Genomic DNA, 23,787 nt, shown 5'->3' on the forward strand with positions numbered 1-23,787 from the left:
CTGCAAAAAGTGATAAAATGGAGAGTGAAAAACAACCAGCCAATCAGCTCCTACCGATCTTTTTTTTTTTTTTTTTTAATGCCCAGCCTGTAACATGGTACTAAGGAGCTGATTGGCTGGTTGTATAGCACTCTCAATGTTATTACTTTTTGAAGCTTGATACATCTTGCCAAGGGTGTCTTTCCAAGCAAATGTTTTTTCCATTAAAATAACTAAAGCAACTAGGAAACACAGGCAGTTTATGCAAATTTAAAAGTTATATTCGTCATGCCAATATTCTATAAGTGACTGAGGGGCAGATTTATTAAGCTTGGAGAAGAGATAAACTGGAGATAAAGCGGAGAAAAGGTAAAAGGAGATAAAGCACCAGCCAATCAACTCCCAACTGTCTTTTTCAAACACAGCTGATTGGCTGGTGCGTTATCTCCTTTTAACCTTTTCTCCACTTTATCTCCAGTTTATCTCTTCTCCAAGCTTAATAAATCTGCCCCAGAGGCTGTATCTTTATAATAAATGGTATATTACAGTGTTTGTTAAGAATACACTATAACATGCCATCTGCTTGTAAGTCTTATTCACCTTGCTTTAAAAATAAGACTGATTTTAATGAAGTTGCACAGAAAGAGGCCTGGCACTACACTGAGTCACACCATGGCTTGGCATGACTAGAAGGGCTGTTTAAAGTGCAAGAGTGCTAGATGTGAGTTGACACATCTGTAATAATTAAGTCAAATGTGCTCAAGTATGGCTTTCCTTAAAACCTGAATTCATACTTGCCTACCTGACCCTCTCCATGCGGGAGAAAATTCTCTGTTCCTGGACTTCCCTAGTAATGTATGATTGCCATCACCTGTGGAGAAACACCTTTCTTATCATTCCCTAGCTCCCCACAGGTGAGGGCAATTATACATTACCAGGGAAGTCCAGGAACAGAGCATTTTCTCCCTCATGGAGAGGGTCAGGTAGACAAGTATGCCTGGAGTGTTGGCGTGTCTTTTTGAAGTCCCCTTGTCTACTAGTGGAGGAAATATTGGAAACATCAATCTCATGAATTGTGTGAAGATATAGATACACTTGAACCAAGACAGCTTGGGATTTAGTTATTAAGACATACTGTTCTGTCAGCAGTTTAAAGATTAAACACAACTTTAATCCAACTAGGACACATTTTATTGCATCTCTTGCAAAACAACAAAATTCATATTATTATACAAAGTACAAACCCTATAAACATATGTAAAAAAATATGCTATTGAAAAATGCTAATTGTACACACAACTAATTTGCAACAGCACAATGTGGCTCCTGGTACAGCATTAGCACTAAACAATAACTGCACAGTGGTTTTGTCAGTCATGTACACAATCTGTATTGTGCATGGGTTAAACAACACACCCCATCCACCCTGCTGTAAGGAGTAGATCCGATTAGATATGATTAACTGGGAATTGGGGACAAAAATAACACTTAACTAATTCCATGCTGCTATGGACTATGTTCTAGTGAAGAAACCTAGGAACAAAATTTAGGATATGGATGGTTCCCACTACATTAACTAAATACTGGATTAGTTACTTGACCTTGAAAGATTTAGTTTTAATGACAAATAGAAAACAAAACTAATAATACTAATCATAGAAAAAAAAATTGCTGCTTCTATTGACAGAGTGGTTATACAAATGACATGAGATAGAGAAAGTGAACGGAGATGAAAGGGTCTATTTAATAAGCTACCATACACACTAGAAGATTATCTCTCCAATCTAGCTGGTTGATTGTAATTTGTTCCCAAAAATTTAATATCAACCATTTGCTCCCAAAAGTTGAAAAATGGACAAAAGCTGTCATCCGCAAAAATTGATTGAAGCAATTTGTCTGATTGACCATTATCGTCCTTTTTCCATGTTTAGGAAAATGGTCAATTGTAATTTGCTAAAAAAAAATCCAGATTTTTATTCCAACCAGCCAGATTGGAAAGATAATCTTCTAGTGTGTATGGGCCTTTAGCTTTGGACAGAGATAAAGTCCCAAACGGTCATTCCATGTGATGTCTGAAAAGTATCACTCTCTGTTTTAGGCTCAGTTTTTTCAAGGCTTAGTACATCTTGCCCCACTAAGTACTAACCAATTAGCTCTGGTGATTTTTCTTAGCCTGTAACATGGCCGTTAGTAGCACCACAGATCAAATCTAAAACTATTGCTAGAAGCAGCATTTGTTACATGCCAGTTCATGGCATGGTTCTTAGCTGGCCATATTCACCGAATAATAAGGTCACAGAATTCCCAAGTAGTTGGCCTTTTACATATGAAAATAAGGGGCAGATGTATGAAGGCAGTGACAAGGGAGGAGAAGTGGCCCATGGCAACCAATCAGCACTGAAGTAACATCTATAATTTGCATAATATAAAATATAGAGCAGCTGATTGGTTCCCATGGGCAACTTTTCCACTGGCTCACTTCTCCCATATAACTGCTTCATACATCTACACCTCAATGTCTAAAGGATAATATTCAAAAACAATCAGGAGTACAAATGACCCTTTGCAGTGATGGACACAACCAAAGAGTAAGTATTAGTCACTTTCAGCCACTTTTGAAGGTTGTATGATAGTTTCAGGCTCAGCCAGGTGTACATGGAACATTAGTGTCATACAGGTTTGCATGTACCAAGCATGTCTCCAATGCCTGCATGGCACATTATGCAGGTGGCAGCAACTGGTCAGCACTGTACAGTATACAGCACCGCACTGCCAATAATTTGCATTTCATCAATGGATTTCAGGTCTAATGCAGGAGGAGAGAAATCGCCCAGCGGAGTCCCATTAATGGCAAGCTTGAATACCCCGGTTTCAGGAAGGATTAGTATCTGAATTAAAAGAAAGAATAGGAGAAGAACACTGAGTTTATGGTATTCATGGAAAATGATAATAAAAAAGGTGACTAGAATGTTACACAGTACTGTAGCTCATATGTAGTTGTGCTCTGTGTAATACAAGGCTGCGCTCACATCTGCGTGATGCTACATATCCTTGTTGGCAATATTGTATAAGCAGTCTGCATATTGTTGGTCAAAGTACCATGGCAAGACAGAGCACCATATACTGTACTGTATATAACCTCCTCCTATTTTAATATTACAAGTCCTGTCATACACTACGGGTCAGATGTATCAAGCTTCAAAAAGTGATAAAATGGAGAGTGATAAACAGCCAGCCAATCAGCCCCTAACTGTCATGTTACAGGCTGGGTTTGAAAAATAACAGGAACTGATTGGCTGGCTGTTTATCACTCTCCACGTTATCACTTTTAGAAGTTTGATACACCTGGTCCTAATTACCGGAACACATCCAACTGACTTCTTTAATAGCCTTAATAGACAAATGAAGTAAGGTGGACTAAATAGCCCTTGTTGTAAAGATGTAGAGTAATAACATAGGTGGAGTAGTGGAAGTGGCAGATCACAAATTTGGGGGGTGCTGGCTGTACATTAAGTACCGACGTAAGCTGGCCACACATACTGGTCAGTTTGCTCCAAAACTGTCAAACTGGCTAACAAAATATCCATGTGTGGGCCTCCACGAATAATGGTACAGCCAACTACTTTACAGCAAATAAGCCGTTCTTTCTAATATGGTGATCCATGCGAATGTCTCTATTAGACTCAATCCTTATACTGTATGTACTAAGGAAAAGTCTGGATAATACATCAAATACAGTAGGTGTTTGTTAGTAACAAACTACCAAGCACCCACCAGTAATACTACCAATGGGGAGTCCAAATAATTGGGGGAAAGGGTTACCCCATTATAGAAATATAAAGAAACTGTTGTGCATTGGCTGGGTGTGGCTGAACATACTCTTTGCCCCCGTATTGACATCTACAGAGATTTACAGTTATGGGGTTTATGAATAAAGCAGGGGTGTAACAAAGTTTGAAGGCCCAATAGAAACACATTGAAGAGGTTCCTGTCCCAATACTATTTGCAGCAATTAATAGTTTTATGCCTGATAAAAAGTGCCCTAGTTCAATATCTAAACCGTAGTATTCCTGGTTAGGGGATAGGTACAGTATTCAATGTGGTCTAGATTAACAGTTATGGGATCAACAACTCTTGATCAAAGACATCTAGTTAGACGCCTAAAGATAGTCAATGTGGTCTAGAGCGACAGTGACGGGCTTTAGATGCAAGCGGGAGATAGAAGGAAATGAGGTCGACAGTCACCACAAGTTTTTTAGATTACTTTGGTGCCCAATGTCATAGGGATCCCTTTGAACACTGTATATGTGCACAGTGATGCATAGTCAGAGTAACTTGTGTCGACATGGTGCCTGTCGACATCATCTCCATCGATCCGCTTGTATCTATCACTCTAGACCCAGCCGACTATATTTAGACATCTAACTAGATGCCTTCGACCAAGAGTGGTCAATCCCCTGTCGATCTAGATAGAGTCGACCAGGTGACCATATAGGAGTAGTTCTCTAGTTGCTTTTATGAACCTAGTTTAAATGTCATTACAGTAGGGCTGTCAGTGCACATTTTACTGCAACGTATCCACAAATGAAAATGATGAAATACAGTGTTCCCAGTTCATATTAGGCCACATTACAATGCTTCTACTTTATTGTGGCACATTCCTATGAGCAGATCAGATTGGGATACTTTACAGTAGCCTCCAGTTCAAATGATGCCTTATTACAGTTCCCCCTTAACATTTTCAATGAGTAGAGGCAGTTATAAAGATATTTCACACAATTCAGGCTTGGCAATGAACCAGACCCATTTGCTTAGGGCCCCCTAAACCTCTGGGCACCCGTAACAATGGCACCCCTTGCACCCACCATAGTATTTACAACCATGGTATAAAACAATAAAGAGTGCAGAAGTGGATCAGTTCAGAAATTGCCCAGAGTGGTGAATCAGATTTGAGGTAGTACAGTCTATAAAATGATAGGTAGGAGCTGATTGGTTGCTTTGGACAACATCTCTAATGAGTTACATAGTTACATAGTAGTTAAGGTTGAATAAAGACTCACGTCCATCCAGTTCAACCTTGGTGTATTAGCTTCCTCCCTTGTTTTAAGGACAGGTTATGATTATTGTTTGTACCCCTGTATATTTTTCACCAATAGAGGTTTGTCCAACCTTATTTTAAATGTGTTTATTGTGTCAGCTGACACCACGTCCCCAGGTAGAGAGTTCCATAGTTTGGCTGCCCTGACTGTAAAAAAATGTTTTCATCTAATGGAATCTTTTTTCCTCTAACCTAAACTCATGCCCCCTTGTCCTTGATTCTTTCCTTACAGTAAAAAGGGCGTCTGACAGTTCCTTATATTGGCCCTTGATATATTTGTACATGTTTAGCATGTCCCCCCTTAAACGCCTCTTTTCTAGCGTAAACAATCCTAAGTGGTTCAATTTATCTTCATAGCTTAAATTCTCCATGCCCTTTATTCGTTTTGTTGCTCTTTGGACTTTTTCCAATTCTATGATGTCCTTCTTATAGTGCAGGGCCCAGAATTGTACTCCATATTCTAGATGAGGTCTAACCAACGCTTTGTACAGTGGCATAATTACATTTGAGTTCCTTGTCTCCATACCCTGTTTTATGCATGCTAGTATCCTGTACACTTTTTTGTTGCTATGTGACATTAGGCATTACACCCCAGTTTATTGTCTAATTGGACTCCTAGGTCCTTTTTAAGTCCTGAAACACCCAGTGCCTCCCCGCTTAGGTAATTGCTAGCACCTTGGTTATGTTTCCCAAGGTGCATAACCTTGCATTTCTCCACAGTAAACCTCATTTTCCACTTTTTATCTCATCTAATTTATTAAGATCGCTCTGGAGCGTGGAGACCTCCTCGGTTGATCCAATTACTCTGCTCAGTTTCATGTCATCAGCAAAGATGGAAATATTGCTGAGTATATGAGTTCACTGCTTAATACATCAACCCCTATGTCCTGCTAGCAATTATTGTCCAGTGATCAGTGTGGTCACCAGACAATAACCCCTATACTGCAGTAAACACTAAGAAGTCCTGTGATGGGAAACATCTTCCCAGCTTAGCTTCAATTAACTCAGTCACCCACATTACTCACCTAGCTCACCTTGGTGGGAGATTCTCTAAGCGAAAAATGCGGTAAAAATCTCGTTAACAGGGTTTTTACCGCATTTTGGGATGCTGTAAGCATCCCCCGCCGGGTTACCGCGGCGGGGGGCATCGCCAGAAAAATCTGGCGATGCCCCATAGACGCCAATGGGCTTCTACCGCAACCCTCTGGCGCCCCGCGCCGACCCCCCATCGCCCCCTCCCCCCCTCACCTGTGTCCGGGCAGCACAGAGCTGTGCTGCCCGGACCTGTGACCTCCTCCCTGCACTGATCCTCTTCCGGGTGCAGGGAGGAGGAGAGCCCGGCGCAGCAGCAGCAGCGCCGGGTGTGTGAGGGAGGGGGGAGCCGCCGGGACCTGCTGGGACCCTGCGACTCTCACCGCAAAGGACAGCTCTTAATGCAAGAGCTGTCCTTTGCTATAATTATCTCATATGTTACAACATATGCGATAATTATAAATGCGATGGGCGGCGAAGGGGGGCGGAGATTCTTAGAGAATCTCCCCCCTTATGTGGCCCATTAGTAGTTGTCTGTTGATCACCAGATACCATCCTGCACTGCAGACAACATTGATTTCCAGAGATGGGAGAGTGCGTTAAATGTTCCACATCTCCCCCAAACACACTCATGGACACAGGCTGGTACTTTGGGGGCGCTTGAGACCTCCTTGGTGAGGTCAGAATTTGCTCCCCGGGCCAATGGTGTGGGTTTGCGCATGCATGAATATTCGCATGTGCAAAATCCTGGAGCGAACCCCTTTGGTGAGTTTACACTCACCGAGGAGTTCGCAAGATGATGGACAGGCTTGGGGCGGATGCAGGGGACCACCCAGAGTTTTATGGGAATGCCCACAATATAAATGCTGGGCATACAACTGCGAATGCAGACCTTCCCATGCAGCCTTGGGCCGGGTGGCCAACGTCACATGATGCCAGACCCCGCCCCCATTCAGCAGAAAGCGGCCATCTGAAAATTATAGACTTCCTTTTCAGACCGAAGGCTGTAAAAAAATCATTCGATGGTGAGTGACCATTAAATGATTTATCCCCCTTGCATCCGCCTGCGAGCGCATGTGTAACCGTACACATCCCTTCACATGGTAGCGCCAGTACTCAGTCGGGAGGATGTCATTTACCCGCTAGCTAGGCAGCAAATATACACAGCCTAGAAGCAGGTCTGAATCAGGCCCTTTATCGCCATCCAATGCTTAGTAAATAGACCCTAATGACACTCACCACTTCAAAAATCATGAAGTGTCATTTAGATATGGGGATGTTTTATTGCCCAGGTTTCTCTTATAGTGAGTAGAAAACGCATTTGATGGGATCAGTTTTCTACTTTTTGAAAATGAGATGACTTATGTGGGTATCATTGTATTTACATTGTACGTATATACTATATGTGCTTCATTAAAGATGGGGAAACTACCAAAAAAAACACAAAAACAAATGCATCTCAAGTTTTTAATCCCAAGCGTAGAATCCTGATTTTTTGGCAAAGTTAGAACCCCAAATTAAAAGGGGAATTTAAACGAAAAAAAACTGTTTCATGCTATTTCAATAACATTGTCAGGATCAGGTCAGTTTTATTTGCCATGTTAGAGGGGAATAAAAGGTTATTGTATGGTCAGTGCATACAATATAAATATTACTGATACTGATACTGAATTTAGGACAAGACCACCAAAAGGGGTCAAAGATGTATTTACAGCACAGAAGGCCTGATTCAGCATGGAAGCTGCTCGTAGGGCTGCTTGCGAGACCAAGGAAACTGCCTCGTGGCGCAATCCTCACCCTTGCCACTCCCAGAAAATGGGGAGCCACACCACCCATTTCCAGCAACGTTGGCCGCCCATGCCCCTATCCTTCCCCCCAAACACCTCTTCCTGTTAATCAGGCATTCGCAAAACTACGATGTGAGTGTAGGACCCATCCTGAACACGCACAGAGAAGGGGCCTCCGAGCGTGCAGTTTCCCAACCATCGGAAAACTGCGCTTATGAGATCAATTGTGAATCAGGTCAAAGGTTCTGTAGTGCAGCGAAGATACTAAAACTTGCTTTTAAACATGACATTTTCCTATTCCTCAGGACCCCACACAGTGCATGTTTTGCAGGTCTACTCTCAGAATCAAGTGAAATAATTAGCGCCACCTGTGGATCTTTAAAAATGTATCAGTCAGTAATGATGAGTGCACCTGTCAGGTGACCTGGAAAACGTGAACTGTGTGGTGACCTGAGGACAGAGGTTGAGAACCACCAGTAAACGATGGATAAATGCTAGAAGAGGACAATTGTTTATATGGAAAGAAGGAAACATTGATCTTTTCTTGGACAATTACATAATAGGCGCCAATAAACACAAAATAACGTTTTTTTTTCCTCCTGTTTATTTTTGACGGTTCTAGGGACAAGTTCAGATTTAATTTGTGACATTATTATTATGAAGCAAACAAACACTTTTAAAGATATTCTTCTTGTTGGCAAAATTACTCAGACATCCAAATGTCACATAAAATCACAATAAAAGCGCTAGAATGTGGAGAAGATAATGGAACTCACCTCAAAAAATCTCTCTGCATAAAACACAAAGAAAGGAGTCTGGATCTCCTGAGCCTCTCCCCACGACGGTCCCATTAAATAACTATAACACAACGACTGGTCTCTGAAATTTGCAGTCAGTTTGAAGGGGATAAAGTCTTTAGATTTCAACAGGACGGTAATCCTACAAAAACAAAGCCATATTATAACATACAGCACATCTCTGAATTACAGTAGGAAGGTAGGAAATTAATTAAATGTCAAATATTGCTGATTTTTATCACAAAAATCCCGTTACAAGATTCCAGTTCATTCAATACTGGAAGTACAGTATAAGTAAGATGGATAATTAGTTTATGACTGTAAAATTTAGGGACACTTTAGAGCAGTGGTTCTCAACCTCGGTCCTTAAGTACCCCTAACAGTTCACGTTTTTCAGGTCTCCACACAGAATCGCAGGTGCAGTAATTAGCTCCACCTGTGGATCTTTTAAAATGTGTATGTGAATAATGAGTGCACCTGTCGGGTGATCTGAAAAACATGAACAGTTGGGGGTACTTGAGGACCGAGGTTGAGAACCACTACTTTAGATCACAAACATTCATACCTCATAAAATATAAAACAAGTCATATTCATTAAAAATATGCATATAAAGAATAATATGTCACAGGCACTTTAATATACAATAAACAGAAATGAAATATACAGTAAAAAAAAAAAAAAAAAAAGTGTTGCATTTACATATTCCTACCACTGCAGTTGGTGTGATCAGTAAGAGTAAGTGGTATATTCAATGCCCTGACCGCGAGAAGTGGCGATAGCTCGCCGTCAGTGTATTCAACTCCCTCTCCTTCACTCGCTGGTTCCATCTCTCCTGTTCCCTGAGGGGGTTTGATGGTGAAGGTGGCTTTTTTTTGGGGAGGAAAAGCGATCCTTGCCGTAAAATCTCCCTCGACAAAGGCATCGAATACATCCCTTAGTATTAAAATTAGTCCTCCTTATGATTGGTGTAAAAAATATTTTGGTGTAAAGGAGCCTACACATGTTCCTACCGCCGAGCGATTAAGATCCTGCATGCAGGATAAATGTAGTGAGATCGACGGACATGGCAATTGTTCTCAGTGGAGAAAACTGGTCATGACAGATCGCTCCGCACAGTCTCCCCATGTGTAGCCCCCATAACAATCTGCTCTGTCTCCTCTATGCTCAGAGTTAACTCTGTGTCAGTAGGAATGCTGCTATTATCAAAAGGACAGCTCTGGTCCTTTAGAAGTAATCAGATAGTAACTGCTGTATAGATCTTTAAAACAAAGGCCAATGCTCCCTAGTCAAATACATGGCCTACAGAACTATTATGACTCATGGAGCGAACACCACTCATTTGCAAACATTGACATTAAAAAACAACCTGCCCAGATGGATAACACAATGTTTAATTAGCAAAGGACAATCAGATGTATGATGTGTGTCTATGGTTCTCAAAACAAGCCGTCAGAACCTCAAACAGTTCCCAGGTAACTAACAGGTATTTTAATACTCACATTTTGAAAGAACCACAGGCGATGCTAATTATTTTTCACTTGTGATTCTGTATGGCAGGGGTGGCCAAATCAGTCCTCGAGCTCTATCAGCAGGTCATGTTTTCCAGGCCACATGTCGATCTATAGAATGTGTTCGTTAGAAGTGAATGCACCACAGGTGTAGTAATAAGTACACCTGTGCACAAGCTACGTGGTCTGAAAAATGTGAACAGTTAGTAGATATCCAGGACTGGTTCGGCCAACACTGCTTTGAGGTGACCTGAAAAATATAAACTGTTTGAGGGGGAAAGTGCAGCAAAAAAGGTCGACGTGCTCAACACCCATGTGCACCATCCAGTTTCCCGAGGATTTCTGCATTGGCTGAAGCACAATGCAGGATTCCGGTAAGGTAAGTATTTAAATATGGGAGCAGCGTGTGTGTGTGTGTGTGTGTATGTGTGTGACGTGAGCACCCCTGGAAGCTGCAGCCTGTGTTCACCCAATATAAATATACTGTTCAGAGTTTGTATATTCTCCCCATGCTTAAGTGGGTTTCCTCCAAGTACTCCGGTTTCCTCACACAATCTGAAAATATACCGGTAGATTAATTGTCTCCCTACAAATTAACCCTAGAATGTCTGTGTGCGTGTACATATGATAGGGAATATAGATTGTAAGCTCCACTGGGGCAGGGACTGATGTGAATGTTCTAATATTCTCTGTACAGCGCTGCGGAATATGTGTGCGCTATATAAGAAACAATAAAAAAACAAATGGGCCCCGTATAAGTGTACTGCTACACTCGGCACACTATTATGTTCTCACTCTTTTTTTAAATAATTAAAAACTCATGTCAACCTTTTCCATGTCAACTTAATGCTTGTGTTCACCTAATGCATATGTCGGCCTAGTGACTGTCGACCTAAATATTGTAGACCTAGTGACTCCATCCCATTAAAATAATACTAACTTGTTATTTTACACACACACAGATTAGAGCAGGGCTGGCCAAACCGGTCCTCCAGATCCAACAGTCCACGGTTTCCATATCACCTAGTTGATGCACGAGTATGGGTCATAGGTTGACACATGAAAAAGTCACCATACCTTAGGGCAAAATGGTCAATAGGTCGACATCAGAAAGGAAAAAAAGGTCAATATGTGTTTTTCACTTTTTTTGTCTATGTTGACATAGGTCGACAAGGACCTCACATGGCTCACATGGCTCTCGAAAATCGTAAAAAAAAGTGTAGCCTTCCTCGAGTCGCGTGTCACTTCAAGAAATATCAATAATTTGGTGATATTTGCAGCCATTATACATATGCCACACACCGTTATGCTCCATTATACATATGCCACACACCGTGATGCCCATTATACATATGCCACACACCGTGATGCTCCATTATACATATGCCACACACCGTGATGCTCCATTATACATATGCCACACACCGTGATGCTCCATTATACATATGCCACACACCGTTATGCTCCATTATACATATGCCACACACCGTGATGCCCCATTATACATATGCCACACACCGTGATGCTCCATTATACATATGCCACACACCGTGATGCTCCATTATACATATGCCACACACCGTGATGCTCCATTATACATATGCCACACACCGTGATGCTCCATTATACATATGCCACACACCGTGATGCTCCATTATACATATGCCACACACCGTGATGCTCCATTATACATATGCCACACACCGTGATGCTCCATTATACATATGCCACACACCGTGATGCTCCATTATACATATGCCACACACCGTGATGCTCCATTATACATATGCCACACACCGTGATGCTCCATTATACATATGCCACACACCGTGATGCTCCATTATACATATGCCACACACCGTGATGCTCCATTATACATATGCCACACACCGTGATGCTCCATTATACATATGCCACACACCGTGATGCTCCATTATACATATACCACACACCGTGATGCTCCATTATACATATACCACACACCATGATGGCCATTATACATATGCCACACACCATGATGGCCATTATACATATGCCACACCGTGATGGCCATTATACATATGCCACACACCGTGATGCTCCACTATACATATGCCACACACCGTGATGGCCATTATACATATACCACACACCGTGATGCTCCATTATACATAGGCCACACACCATGATGCCCATTATACATATGCCACACACCATGATGCCCATTATACATATGCCACACGCTGTGGTGCCCATTATAAATATGAAAGTCAATGTGAAGGAGCAAGATATAATTTAAGAAGGCTGCACTAATAGTGTCTGTCAAAATGGCAGCTACCAGTGACAATAGAAGCACTGAATAGTGTGACATTCGGAGCCTGCAGAGTTTTCAACACAGCCCATGTGTGGGAAAGGTGTCCCAGGTAGGGTAATCTGTGGGTCTCCTGGACAGAAAGAGCAGAGTCTCCACTTTCAAAATGGCTGCCGCAGCAGGACACCGGAGCCCAGTCCTCACATCGCCCAGAACTCCTCTGGTAGCCTCTGACGATCAGGTGCTAGGACTCAGCGGAAGGAGGCGGGTCTGTAGTCCCCAGTCAGCGCTTCCACAGTCCTGACTACAGCAGCAGGGGTGCATTAGAGAGCTGGAGCTAACTCTGCTCCCTCCAGCGGACAGGCGACGCCCCCCTCTGTCCCATCCAGTTGGCATCACAGCATGCCTTCTGGCTTAGCCGCATCACTTGCACACTGGGTTTTCACTCTAAGCACCGGTTGGTCAGACACGTGTCAGTCAAACTGCCTTGGCGTGTCACGAGTGACACGTGTGTCATAGGTAAGCCATCACGGCCCTAGACATAGTCTATCATCTATACTGTAACCATCCACATGTTGTCTGAAAAATATGAACTGTTGGTAGATCTGGAGGACAGGTTTAGCCACCCCTGCATTATATAAAGTAATATCAAACCATAAAGGTTGCAAAAATGCAATAAGGTCAACTGACTCATCTGGATTCATTGTCACCAAACCGCGGATCGTGATCTTGTGTCCTTCAGACAAACCCAAGGGCAAAGGCTTACAAATGGGGGTTTTCTGCTGTGTCAAGAGAGAAAGGTCACATTAGCAAGTAGATTGTAAATCATGTCAGTGGCATTACAACAGGGGATCTCTGGCATGGCGCACTCCGGATGACAAGAAAAGTCCTGACTGCTTTTCAGTGACAGGAGACAGTTGGTGCACCGTAACATTACTTGCAGCACCTAGCTTCTATTACTGTGTAAGAGCCAGCACTGCACTTAAGCTGGCCATACACTTGTCCGATTTGGCCACTTTTCACCAGATTCTGATGGATCGGGCCGAGTATTCGGATAAGTGTCCAAATCAGATGTGTGCAGACACCCGGCAGCGGGGATATATTACATACATGTAGCCATAGAGATCATTGTGCTTTATAACCAATGCAGGGAAATGGCACTGATGGTCCCATTGAATGTATATATCGCGTATAATCCCCCCTCCCCCACCCCCCTTCCTCCATCCTAAAAAGAAAAGCGATCTACTTTCTTTTAATGGATTGCTGATTTTAGATGCTGTAAATACATTGTATGGTCCTCATTATTATTTTTACATACATATAATTATAATATTAAAGAGATGTGAGGGCTTTAGCTGAATAAGTGTACAGTACGTAAAGAAGTTATTGTTTAAGAAATAGGTCTTCTGGTGTGTACACATGGGTAGATTCCCTTGCTATTCGACTTAAGATTCGAGTGCTATGCAATCTTTGCCAACTCTGTACTATTTACATACAATCTGCATTAGATTTGCACTATATAGTCATTGCTGCCCTGTCTATCTGGGTTTCGATTTGTGCTGTCACGGGAGCGCGCATCAGGATTGCAAGGTAAAAAAAACCTGTGCGATCTGCATGCGATTTTGACTATAGTCAAAATCTAATGTCAAATCTCACCGTGTGCAGGGGTGCAACTATGGCGGTACGGGGTGGTACGGCGTACCATTAAAACAAATGGTGCCGGTACCCCGTACCGCCATAACAAATAGGCCGAAATATTTACTGCGCATGTGCGCATATGTAAGTGGCGGGGGGCGTGGCCACTTACATATGCGCGCTAGCGCCGCTCCCCCCCGCCGGGTCTTCCCTGCTCTCGTCTCCCCCGCTGTGTACGCGGGGGAGACGTGCTGCTGCTGCTCTCATGATTTCGTTACAGCTCCTGCTGCTGGACCGCGCGCGGCTATTGGTTAGCGCGCGGTCCAGCAGCAGGAGCTGTAACTATCAGGAGCAGCAGCAGCAGCAGCAGCACGTCTCCTCCGCGTACACAGCGGGGGAGACGAGAGCGTGCGGGCGGGCAGGCACAGGGGGCTGTGTATGTGCCTGCCTGCCGGGGGGGGGGGGGTTCTATCCCCCTGGGCAACGAGCAAAGTGGCACAGATATATCCCCCTGGGCAACGAGCAAAGTGGCACAGATCTATCCCCCTGGGCAACGAGCAAAGTGGCACAGATCTATCCCCCTGGGCAACGAGCAAAGTGGCACAGATCTATCCCCCTGGGCAACGAGCAAAGTGGCACAGATCTATCCCCTGGGCAACGAGCAAAGTGGCACAGATCTATCACCTGGGCAACGAGCAAAGTGGCACAGATCTATCCCCCTGGGCAACGAGCAAAGTGGCACAGATATATCCCCCTTGGCAACGAGCAAAGTGGCACAGATATATCCCCCTGGGCAACGAGCAAAGTGGCACAGATCTATCCCCCTGGGCAACGAGAAAAGTGGCACAGATATATCCCCCTGGGCAATGAGCACAGTGGCACAGATCTATCCCCCTGAGCAACGAGCAAATTCAGTCCACCTTGGCATCGGCATGAAGCCCCTGGCATTGAGCATGTAGGTAAGTGGCACTTATGTGTCAAATGTGTATGGTGTGTTATACAGTATGTGTTGGGCATTGCGTAGTGTTATATAGTATGACATGGGCATTGCGTAGTGTTATATAGCATGTGATGGGCATTACACTGTGTTATATAGTATGACATGGGCATTGCGTAGTGTTATATAGTATGACATGGGTATTACAGTGTGTTATATAGTATGTAATGTGCATTATGGTGTGTTATATAGTATGTAATGGGTATTACACTGTGTTATATAGTATGTAATGGGCATTACGGTGTGTTATATAGTATGTGATGGGCATTACAGTGTGTTATATAGTATGACATGGACATCGCGGAGTGTTATATAGTATGTAATGGGCATTACGGTGTTATATAGTATGTAATGGGCATTACAGTGTTATATAGTATGTAATGGGCATTATAGTGTGTTATATAGTATGTAACGGGCATTATAGTGTGTTATATAGTATGTAATGGGCATTACAGTGTTATATAGTATGTCATGGGTATTGCGGTGTTATATAGTATGACATGGGCATTGCAGTGTTATATAGTATGTCATGGGCATTGCGGTGTTATATAGTATGTCATGGGTATTGCGGTGTTATATAGTATGACATGGGCATTGCAGTGTTATATAGTATGTCATGGGCATTGCGGTGTTATATAGTATGTCATGGGCATTGCGGTGTTATATAGTATGTAATGGACATTATGGTGTGTTATACAGTATGTCATGGACATAGCAGAGTGTTATATAGTATGTCATGGGCATCGCGGAGTGTTATATAGTATGTCATGGGCATTGTGGTGTTATATAGTATGTCAGCGGGCGTACAGACTCTGTGGGGGGGGGGCGGGGGCATGTAACCACCCCCCCTTGTGTCATATGACCACGCCCATGGCCACTCCCCTGACCACGCCCATTTTTCGCTGCGCGCCGGAGGCGCGCAGCACAGTACCACTAAGTCGTTTTTTCTACTCGCACCACTGACCGTGTGTACACAGCATCACTGTGTGACAAAGAATAAACAAACAAAAAAAGACACACAATAAAACCACAAACGTTTACTATAAGAATAAAGAGAGACAAAGCTTGCTACCTCATCATATGCCTAGTAAACCTACCTATATAAGAGACTTTTTCACAGAGAAGTGCACTGGCAGTGAGCTACTCATTTTAATACACTTATTTCTGTCTTTTTTCACTCACTGTAATGTTTTAGATTTCTTAAAGCAATCCAATCAAGTTTATATTTTATTCAAGAGACCATAGGTGCACCACGTAAACGACAGCTTTCTTCTTCTGTTGTTGTTACCTCCCGACATTGGTGGCCGTAGAAGAGGGACACGAGATTAGGGGATGTGGCTTCCTGGTCAGGGGGTGTGGCCAGCACTGTGCGAGCTGATGGCCATGCCCCCATCCTCTCTGCAGTGAATAGACACTGTGCATATGCGGGTACCTGCGGGGACTTTACACAACCTTGTACATACTCTCTCATGCGTGCTCTTACCAGATCTGCATTTCCAGCTTTCAGCGGCTAAAGAAAAAAAACAAAAACAAAAAAAAAAACATGAAATACAGTATGAATTATTTCCAGAAAACAAGAAAGAACTCTCTCAGCTATCTGAGTAGGATGCAAGTTGTTCCACGAGGCTCCCTAACTAGTTTATCGATTTGCTCGCCATGCTGCAGGGCTGTTCCGATCAGTGTCCACATGGATGGTAAAGTATGTAAGAGTAAAAAAAAAAAAAAAAAAAACATTTTGGGCCCTTATTCTGGTTCACTCACAAAGGCAAATTCCTTCTCAAATGGACAAAACCATGTGCACTGCAAGGAGGGGGGGGGGGGGGGGGCAGATGTAACATGTGTAGAGAGATTTATAAGGGCTTTTGCTTGTGTTGATATTTTAACCACATGTATGTAAACCATATAGTATCAACCTAGACTGTGTCTCTCTGCAACATTGTATCCAGGTGGCTAACAGGTTTGTGGGGAATCCCCTGTACTATAAATTTACATTTTCAGGAGTTATCCACAAAATGCAAGTATTCCCAAATGTACCTGTGTCCAATTGCACCCCAAGGTTTTTATGGGCTTGATATACTATGAGACCCACATTCTGGAGCCCAGAACATTAGCTAATGCCATCTTAACATTGGCATTAGCTATTTTAGCCAGAAGGCTACATATCACATTATTTACCCAAATATCTACTTTTTTAATACACATGTGCAGTAGGTCCTGTTGTATCTTGACATACCTTTGTTTATTTCAATGAGTCTTGCAATCTGAAGAGTAGGTATTTTATTTGTTATTTCTAAGTGATACTTGCATGAGTACAGATAGACATCAACCCCACATGCTTGCTCTCCTTCTCCTCTATCTCTTCACTTCCTGATCACATGTTGCTCTCTAATGCCAGAGTCTTTCGGTCCATACACACTGGGTGACTATGCCCAGCGTGTATGGACAGCGATGATGCCAATCATCGCTGCGGGGAAAGCCGCTCAGTGCATACACACTGAACAGCTTTCCCCCTGCCCGGCACCGACGAAGGGGGGTGGAGGACGGCATTGCATAGCGCAGCGCTATGCAAAGCTATCCTGAAAGCCGCTCATCTGCTGGTATAACCAGCGGATGAACGGATTTCCCCTCGATGTTGCGGGAGCGCGCAGCAGCGCTCATCGCCGGGGCATACACACTGGGCAGCTTTGAGCTGAAAGCTGCTGTTTTAAGTGACTTTCAGCTCAAAGTCGCCCAGTGTGTACAGGCCTTTAGAGAGATACTAACTAATCTAACTAATGCACATAAAATATCTTCATATACACTACAGGTCTTGCAGCATAAAGAGAGTAAAGTGATGTCATCACTTGCAGTGGTGGGGCCTCTCCGGGTTCCTGCCCCTGGTTCAGAGTTTTAGTATATGCCTGCGGTATAGAATTTCTTATTGCAACAAACACCAGTGATCAGATTTAATTATTGGGTCTAAAACCTGCTAAATATAATAAATGTGAACGTAAATGTCATTCATTTACATGTCTATGGTCCTCACATACACCCAGGAATCATCCAGCCTTGATATATTATCCAAGTGCCACCTTGTGTTTAAACCAAATACTGCAACTGAAATTGCAATACACGCCTATGTATAGGTATGTATGTTGTATGTTCACCTTATTGTTCTCATTACCTGGCACAGTGGGTAATCGGTCATTTCATCGTGATATGGCTGTTAGACAGAAAAAGGATCATTACAATGAATTCTATTTTCAGATAAGCATGCAAAAACATTGACAATAATTAGGACACGAAAAAATTAAACCATTCGCAGAAGTGTGGGAAAAAGTTAATAGGGTACAGAAAATAAAAAGATGTGTACTAATGGCAAACACCCTACTGCAGTGTTCTACCACTGTTCCGTGGCACACTAGTGTGCCTTAAGCTGTTCTCAGGTGTGCCCCCAGATCTAGAGATGCCCTAACCAGTTTACAGCAACCAGCCCACCACCATTTCAACTGTTATTTACTGGTCTCTTCTTTTCATGTAAAGGGCCAATGTATTTTATTTTTGTTAAATGTGGGGACCAGTGTGACTTTTTTTTATATGGGGGCCTACAGGTTTGGTTTTTTCCTGTGGGGGCCAATGTATTTTGCCCTGTGGGGATCTCATGGTGTGCCTTGGCAATTTTAAAATCGTATTTAGTGTGCCGCAAGGTAAATAGTTTGAAAACCACTGCCCTTCTGTATAAAGCCCTCCTGCCACACTTACATTACTGCTGAGAAAAGAGATCTCCTTCAAAGAGACGTCTCCATAAATCCCCAGAGTGTCCACATCACGTAGCGGCAAACGATAAGGGTAATCTAGGAAGTGCTGGCCACCAATGCTGACCTAGAACGAGGCAGTCAGGAAAAGGCCACCACTTAGCAGATCATTGCACCACATGCAGGAATACAGTCACTTTACAAATCTCTGTCCAATGTTTCTTACCTTAACCCGGTCAGCAAGAAAGTGAAATAGAAGTACAAAGTGTTCCCCCTTTCGAAGCGGAGCCCCTGAAAATTTCAGCTCATCTTGCCACTGATCCTTACGTAGGGTGTTGCAGATTACATATGCATCCGAAGAAGAGAAGCGTGGATTCATATGGAAAGCTACATCAGAACGTGGGCGAGTGCTGCAGCCACTCTGCAGGTCAACCTGGAACCTGTGCCTCAGAGACATACAAATAGGTCACTGTACAACCACCTTAGTCTAGCTCACAGGTTCTCAGACTCGGTCCTCAGGACCCCACACAGTGCCTGTTTTGCAAGTCTCCTCACAGAATCACAAGTGAAATAATTAGTTACACCTGTGGAACTTTTTAAATGTGTCAGTCAGTAATGACTACACCTGTGCACCTGCTGAGTGACCTGGAAAACGTTTACTGAGTGGGCACCGAGATTGAGAAGCACTGGTCTAGCTCAAGGCGAATACTGGTCAAGTATTGTAGAGGCTTAGCAGGAACCGACTGTTAAAAGATGATTGGTTGGTACTTTCTCTCCAAGCTTTGATAAATCTCCCCCTTAATCAGTTATACTTAAGTTTCAGGAAACCACCAATTTTCCCACATGTGGATTGTTACAGAAGAACCATCTGCTGAACTCTTTTCTTGTGTCCATAAGCCATATTCTCCAGGCTGCTCTGCTTAGAATTCTTATGCATTGCTACATCTATAATGGGTGTAGGGCATGGGTCTTCAACCTGTGGCCCTCCAGATGTTGTGAAACTACATGTTCCAACATGCATTGCCACATTTTTTCCAATGAGAGCATGCCAAAACTGTCAGGGCATGCTGGGACATGTAGTTCTACAACATCTGGAGGGCCACAGGTTGAAGACATGTGGTGTAGGGTGTGTGGTCCAGGGGGGCCCACATCACACACACTGTACCCATATAATTATACTTACCCCTCTGCGGTACAATGGCAACTGGCACTGGATGACAAAAATCAAGGGGGGGGGCGGGGTCCAGTCTCTTGCGCATTAGATGTCCCCCCAGGAATAAGGCACTGGTGCCATTTTTCCAGAAACCTACTCATGCACAGTTGACTATGGCATAAAAGGGAGGACAGAGGGTCCACATAGAGCTTGTAAATGGGCCCCCACCACTCGTAGTCTGCCCCAGTTATTATAAATACCACAAGACCATATTCCCCTACTTATTATTTCACCTCTCTAAATGCCGGTATTTGGCAGAAGGGAAGGCTGAGGGAGGGGCAGAGAGGGACCCAAAGAAGTAGTAGACAAACAAGAGATCAAACATTACATGACATTTGTACAGTGTTTATTTTCACAGTTGCTTTCATAATCTTTCATTGTTTTAGAAATGTATTTTAAGATTCAAAATTGTAATGCCACTGGATACACAAATATCGGTATGATTATCTGATATCAGCTGATTGGTCTGATAATTGTATGGGTGTGTATGCAGTAACGTTAGCCGATAAAAGGCTTCATAAACTACTGTGTACAGTAGGATAGGGATGCCGCATTTTATGAGTTGGTTAAAAATTAAGAGGATACCCAGATTCCCTTGAAGAAAGAGCGCACCCTGTAGTACATGCTGATCAGACAATCACTTGGAGGATCGGAACCTTTAGTTAATCTGCAGACACATAGCACATAAACACTGAACGATATACTGTAGTTAAGGATGTCATCAGGTCCCCCTCTACACATGCAGCTGTTGACGATACAGTTGCATGTACAGATGCAATAGTTAACGATATATCGTCTAGTGTGTATGCTCCATATCGTTATTGTTCATATAATTACCAATATATTGTCTAGTCTGATATTGGGCTTAACACTCACAATATCTGCTACAGAACCTAAGCCAGATTGCACTCTATTCTCAGCCTTTCCATCCAGTCGTATCTTGTGCTGTATGAACTAAACAGATAGTTTTATTGTCATCGAAAAGAATTAATAGGACAATACGAAAAACATATTTTACGGGGCCCATACACCTATGGAGTCAATCTTCTGAACCCACTGTCCTGCTGATTGGACCTGCTGGGATCATGGAATATTAAACTTGTTTAATATCCTCGATCCCCCAGCATGACAGTCAGGGGATTGGCCCGATACACCGTAGGTGACTGAGCCCCATAAGACTCAATAAAACAAAACGGTACTAAAATAGCAGCTCCCAAACAAGCCTAGCAATCTTCCCAATTTCCTAGCAGTAATATACTTGGAAAAAAGAAATCAGATCTACACATTAAAATGGGATCATAAGACACAATACCGCTCATTAAGCTTCAGTCATAGTTAACCATACCTCCCAACATTTGAATATAGTGGCGCGGGACAGCGCTCTGTGCATGACACGAACAACAGGGTGGGGGGACGACTCCCAACCCCCCCCCCCCCCCCCACGGGAACCACTGCAGGCCGCGGGAAATAATCAAAACATGAAAAGTTTAACATGATTTTTTTTTTCAATTGATGTAAATTTGTAGCACATGGACCCCGAATGAATGTACTGCTTCGGTCGCCATGCTTGGGGCAAGGTGCCTCCCTTCACTGCCGCTGTGCTCAGCGCATTTTTGAATTCCCAAACTGAGTTCATGAAGATGGTATGAAAGAGTGAAAATTAAAAAAAACTCATGTCAACCTTTTCATGTGTCAACCTGTCAATCAGATACCAAGCCATGTTTACACTACTGTCCTGCTTGGAGAGGACAGGAAATTTAACTTTCAAGACTTTGGGGTCATTCAGGTGCGGTTGGAGTTGCACCTTTTGCTGTATTAGCGATCCAACCTCCATCCAAGGATGCAGAATCGTAACAAAAGCACCCACCTTCGGAGATCCAGGGCCTCAAACCACCCCCTAAACGGCAGCAAAATGCCTGAGTGCTTTGTTGCCCCTGAAATGGCAACAGCCTGTCAATCAATGACTGTTAAATGCGAACCTGAATCCTATGCTGCAGGACCCATTCATACACTTACAAAACACCAGAAATCTGTACGTTGTAATGGATGTAGTTAACATCCCGGCTGTTGGAAGGCTGGCAGTCAGTCCCATGTCATGCGCAGAAGACCGGCACCGGAATACAGACATTGATGGATATGCCAATGTCGCAACCCTGCTTTACTGCCATCCTAATCGAAAGTATGCAGAGGTGGGTTAGCCCAAGGGTCTGAGTTAGGTTTAGATTGTGTGTGTGTGTGGGGGGGGGGGGGGGGAGGTTAGGGTATGGGGAGGAAGGGATAAGGTTATGCTATGGAGCAGGAGGGTTAGGGTGCAGGATAGGCACTAATACGGGGGTTAAGGGTTAGGCAGTGGGGAGGGGGTTCCTGAGTTAGGCTGTGGGGGGGCAGGGAGAAGGTAAGTATATTTACTGGACCTCTGTCTGCATTCTATCGAGATACCAGCATCAGTAATCAGACCACTGACATCATGTCCACTGTAATACTCCATTATATAGCAGCTACTCATTAATATGTTTTTTTGGCATATGGATCTGCTGGCAAAGCTAAAAACATAGAAGTGGCAGAACAACAAAATAACAGTATCACAACTTACCTGGTGGCACTGATGCCAACATTGCCTTGTATGAGGATCATCCGCCCATGGCGTAGCCCCCCAAATATTGTGCAAATATAGGGAACCACCTGTAGAGAAAACCACAAAGTACAATAAGACACAGGGTGGAAATGGATACAAGGTCAATGACACTGTGCAGGAACACAAAGGGTGCGTTATACAGGAACTTCTTCCATGAGGGCAATTAGAAACAATATTTCTCCATATGAGTAATATAAGGTAAGAGCTGGAACAACAGGGTGACCCCCAAATGGCTGAAGGTTAAAGGGTAGAATGTGCTTAAGGGTGAAAGGTTCAAAAGACAAGGCATGACCATAGTTGACACACACAGTTCTAATTCTTTTTCATCATTTACCCTCCATGTAGACTACAGGTGGCAATAGTGCCATGTGCCGAGAGGAGGGCAGCATAGCAAAACGAGGCACCTTGCCTGAAGCGAGCCCACAGGGAACACATTAGGTTCAGATATGGGGAAATATACAAAATGACACAAAAATAATTGTGTTGACCTTGAACTATATAGTGCCAGCTGCTTTATTTTTTTATTCCCTGGGGCACAATACAAGCAGATCATGGGATCAGGGCGAGGGCCAGGTAACAGACACTGTACTTGTCTTCTCACATAACAATGGGTGTGGTAGAACTGTCTGGGTCGAATACCGAGTGGCCTTCAGTCAGTATACCGACATCGCAATACCATCTGCCGGTACTCTGACAGGGTGGTGAACACAAAAAATCCCCTTGCGGGCTTGCCACGCAGTGGGCTTGGTGGCTCGCTGCTCTTGCCACTGGTTCTATTATCCCTCTATGTGGGTCATGGACCTCCACAAGGGATAATAGTTACTGGGGGAAATTTACTAAAGGAAATTTGTAAAAGGAAATTTGTAAAAGGAAATTTGAAAAAGGAAATTTGAAAAAGGAAATTTGAAAAAGGAAATTTGAAAAAGGAAATTTGAAAAAGGAAATTTGAAAAAGGAAATTTGAAAAAGGAAATTTGTAAAAAAAATAGGTGTATTTGTATCCAGAAATACACTTATTTTTGACATTTACTATCCCGAAAATATGGCAATTCGTATTTGTATTGATGTGCTATCAATACGAA

General features: G+C 43.2%; 1 protein-coding gene across 4 annotated transcripts in view; it reads right to left on the reverse strand.

Moving 5' to 3' along the window:
• Positions 1–1,160: 1,160 nt before the first annotated feature.
• LGALS12 (galectin 12) overlaps positions 1,161–23,787 on the reverse strand; it is a 30,247-nt gene continuing 7,620 nt past the window's right edge. The window contains exons 2-9 of one of the 4 annotated variants that reach the window (XM_083164833.1): positions 22,665–22,753; positions 19,085–19,304; positions 18,866–18,985; positions 18,288–18,326; positions 16,608–16,634; positions 13,183–13,271; positions 8,673–8,835; positions 1,161–2,867 (exon numbers count right to left, since the gene is read on the reverse strand). In XM_083164833.1, coding sequence (XP_083020959.1) covers positions 2,721–2,867; positions 8,673–8,835; positions 13,183–13,271; positions 16,608–16,634; positions 18,288–18,326; positions 18,866–18,985; positions 19,085–19,304; positions 22,665–22,753 — 894 coding nt within the window. In that variant the 3' untranslated portion in view covers positions 1,161–2,720. Of the gene's footprint in view, positions 2,868–8,672; positions 8,836–13,182; positions 13,275–16,607; positions 16,635–18,287; positions 18,327–18,865; positions 18,986–19,084; positions 19,305–22,664; positions 22,754–23,787 lie in introns of all 4 variants that reach the window. The other 3 variants (XM_083164835.1, XM_083164834.1, XM_083164832.1) reach the window with 3 other exon arrangements.

This window comes from Crinia signifera, chromosome 11 (genome assembly GCF_055691185.1).
Source record: "Crinia signifera chromosome 11, ASM5569118v1, whole genome shotgun sequence".
NCBI lineage: Eukaryota > Metazoa > Chordata > Amphibia > Anura > Myobatrachidae > Crinia > Crinia signifera.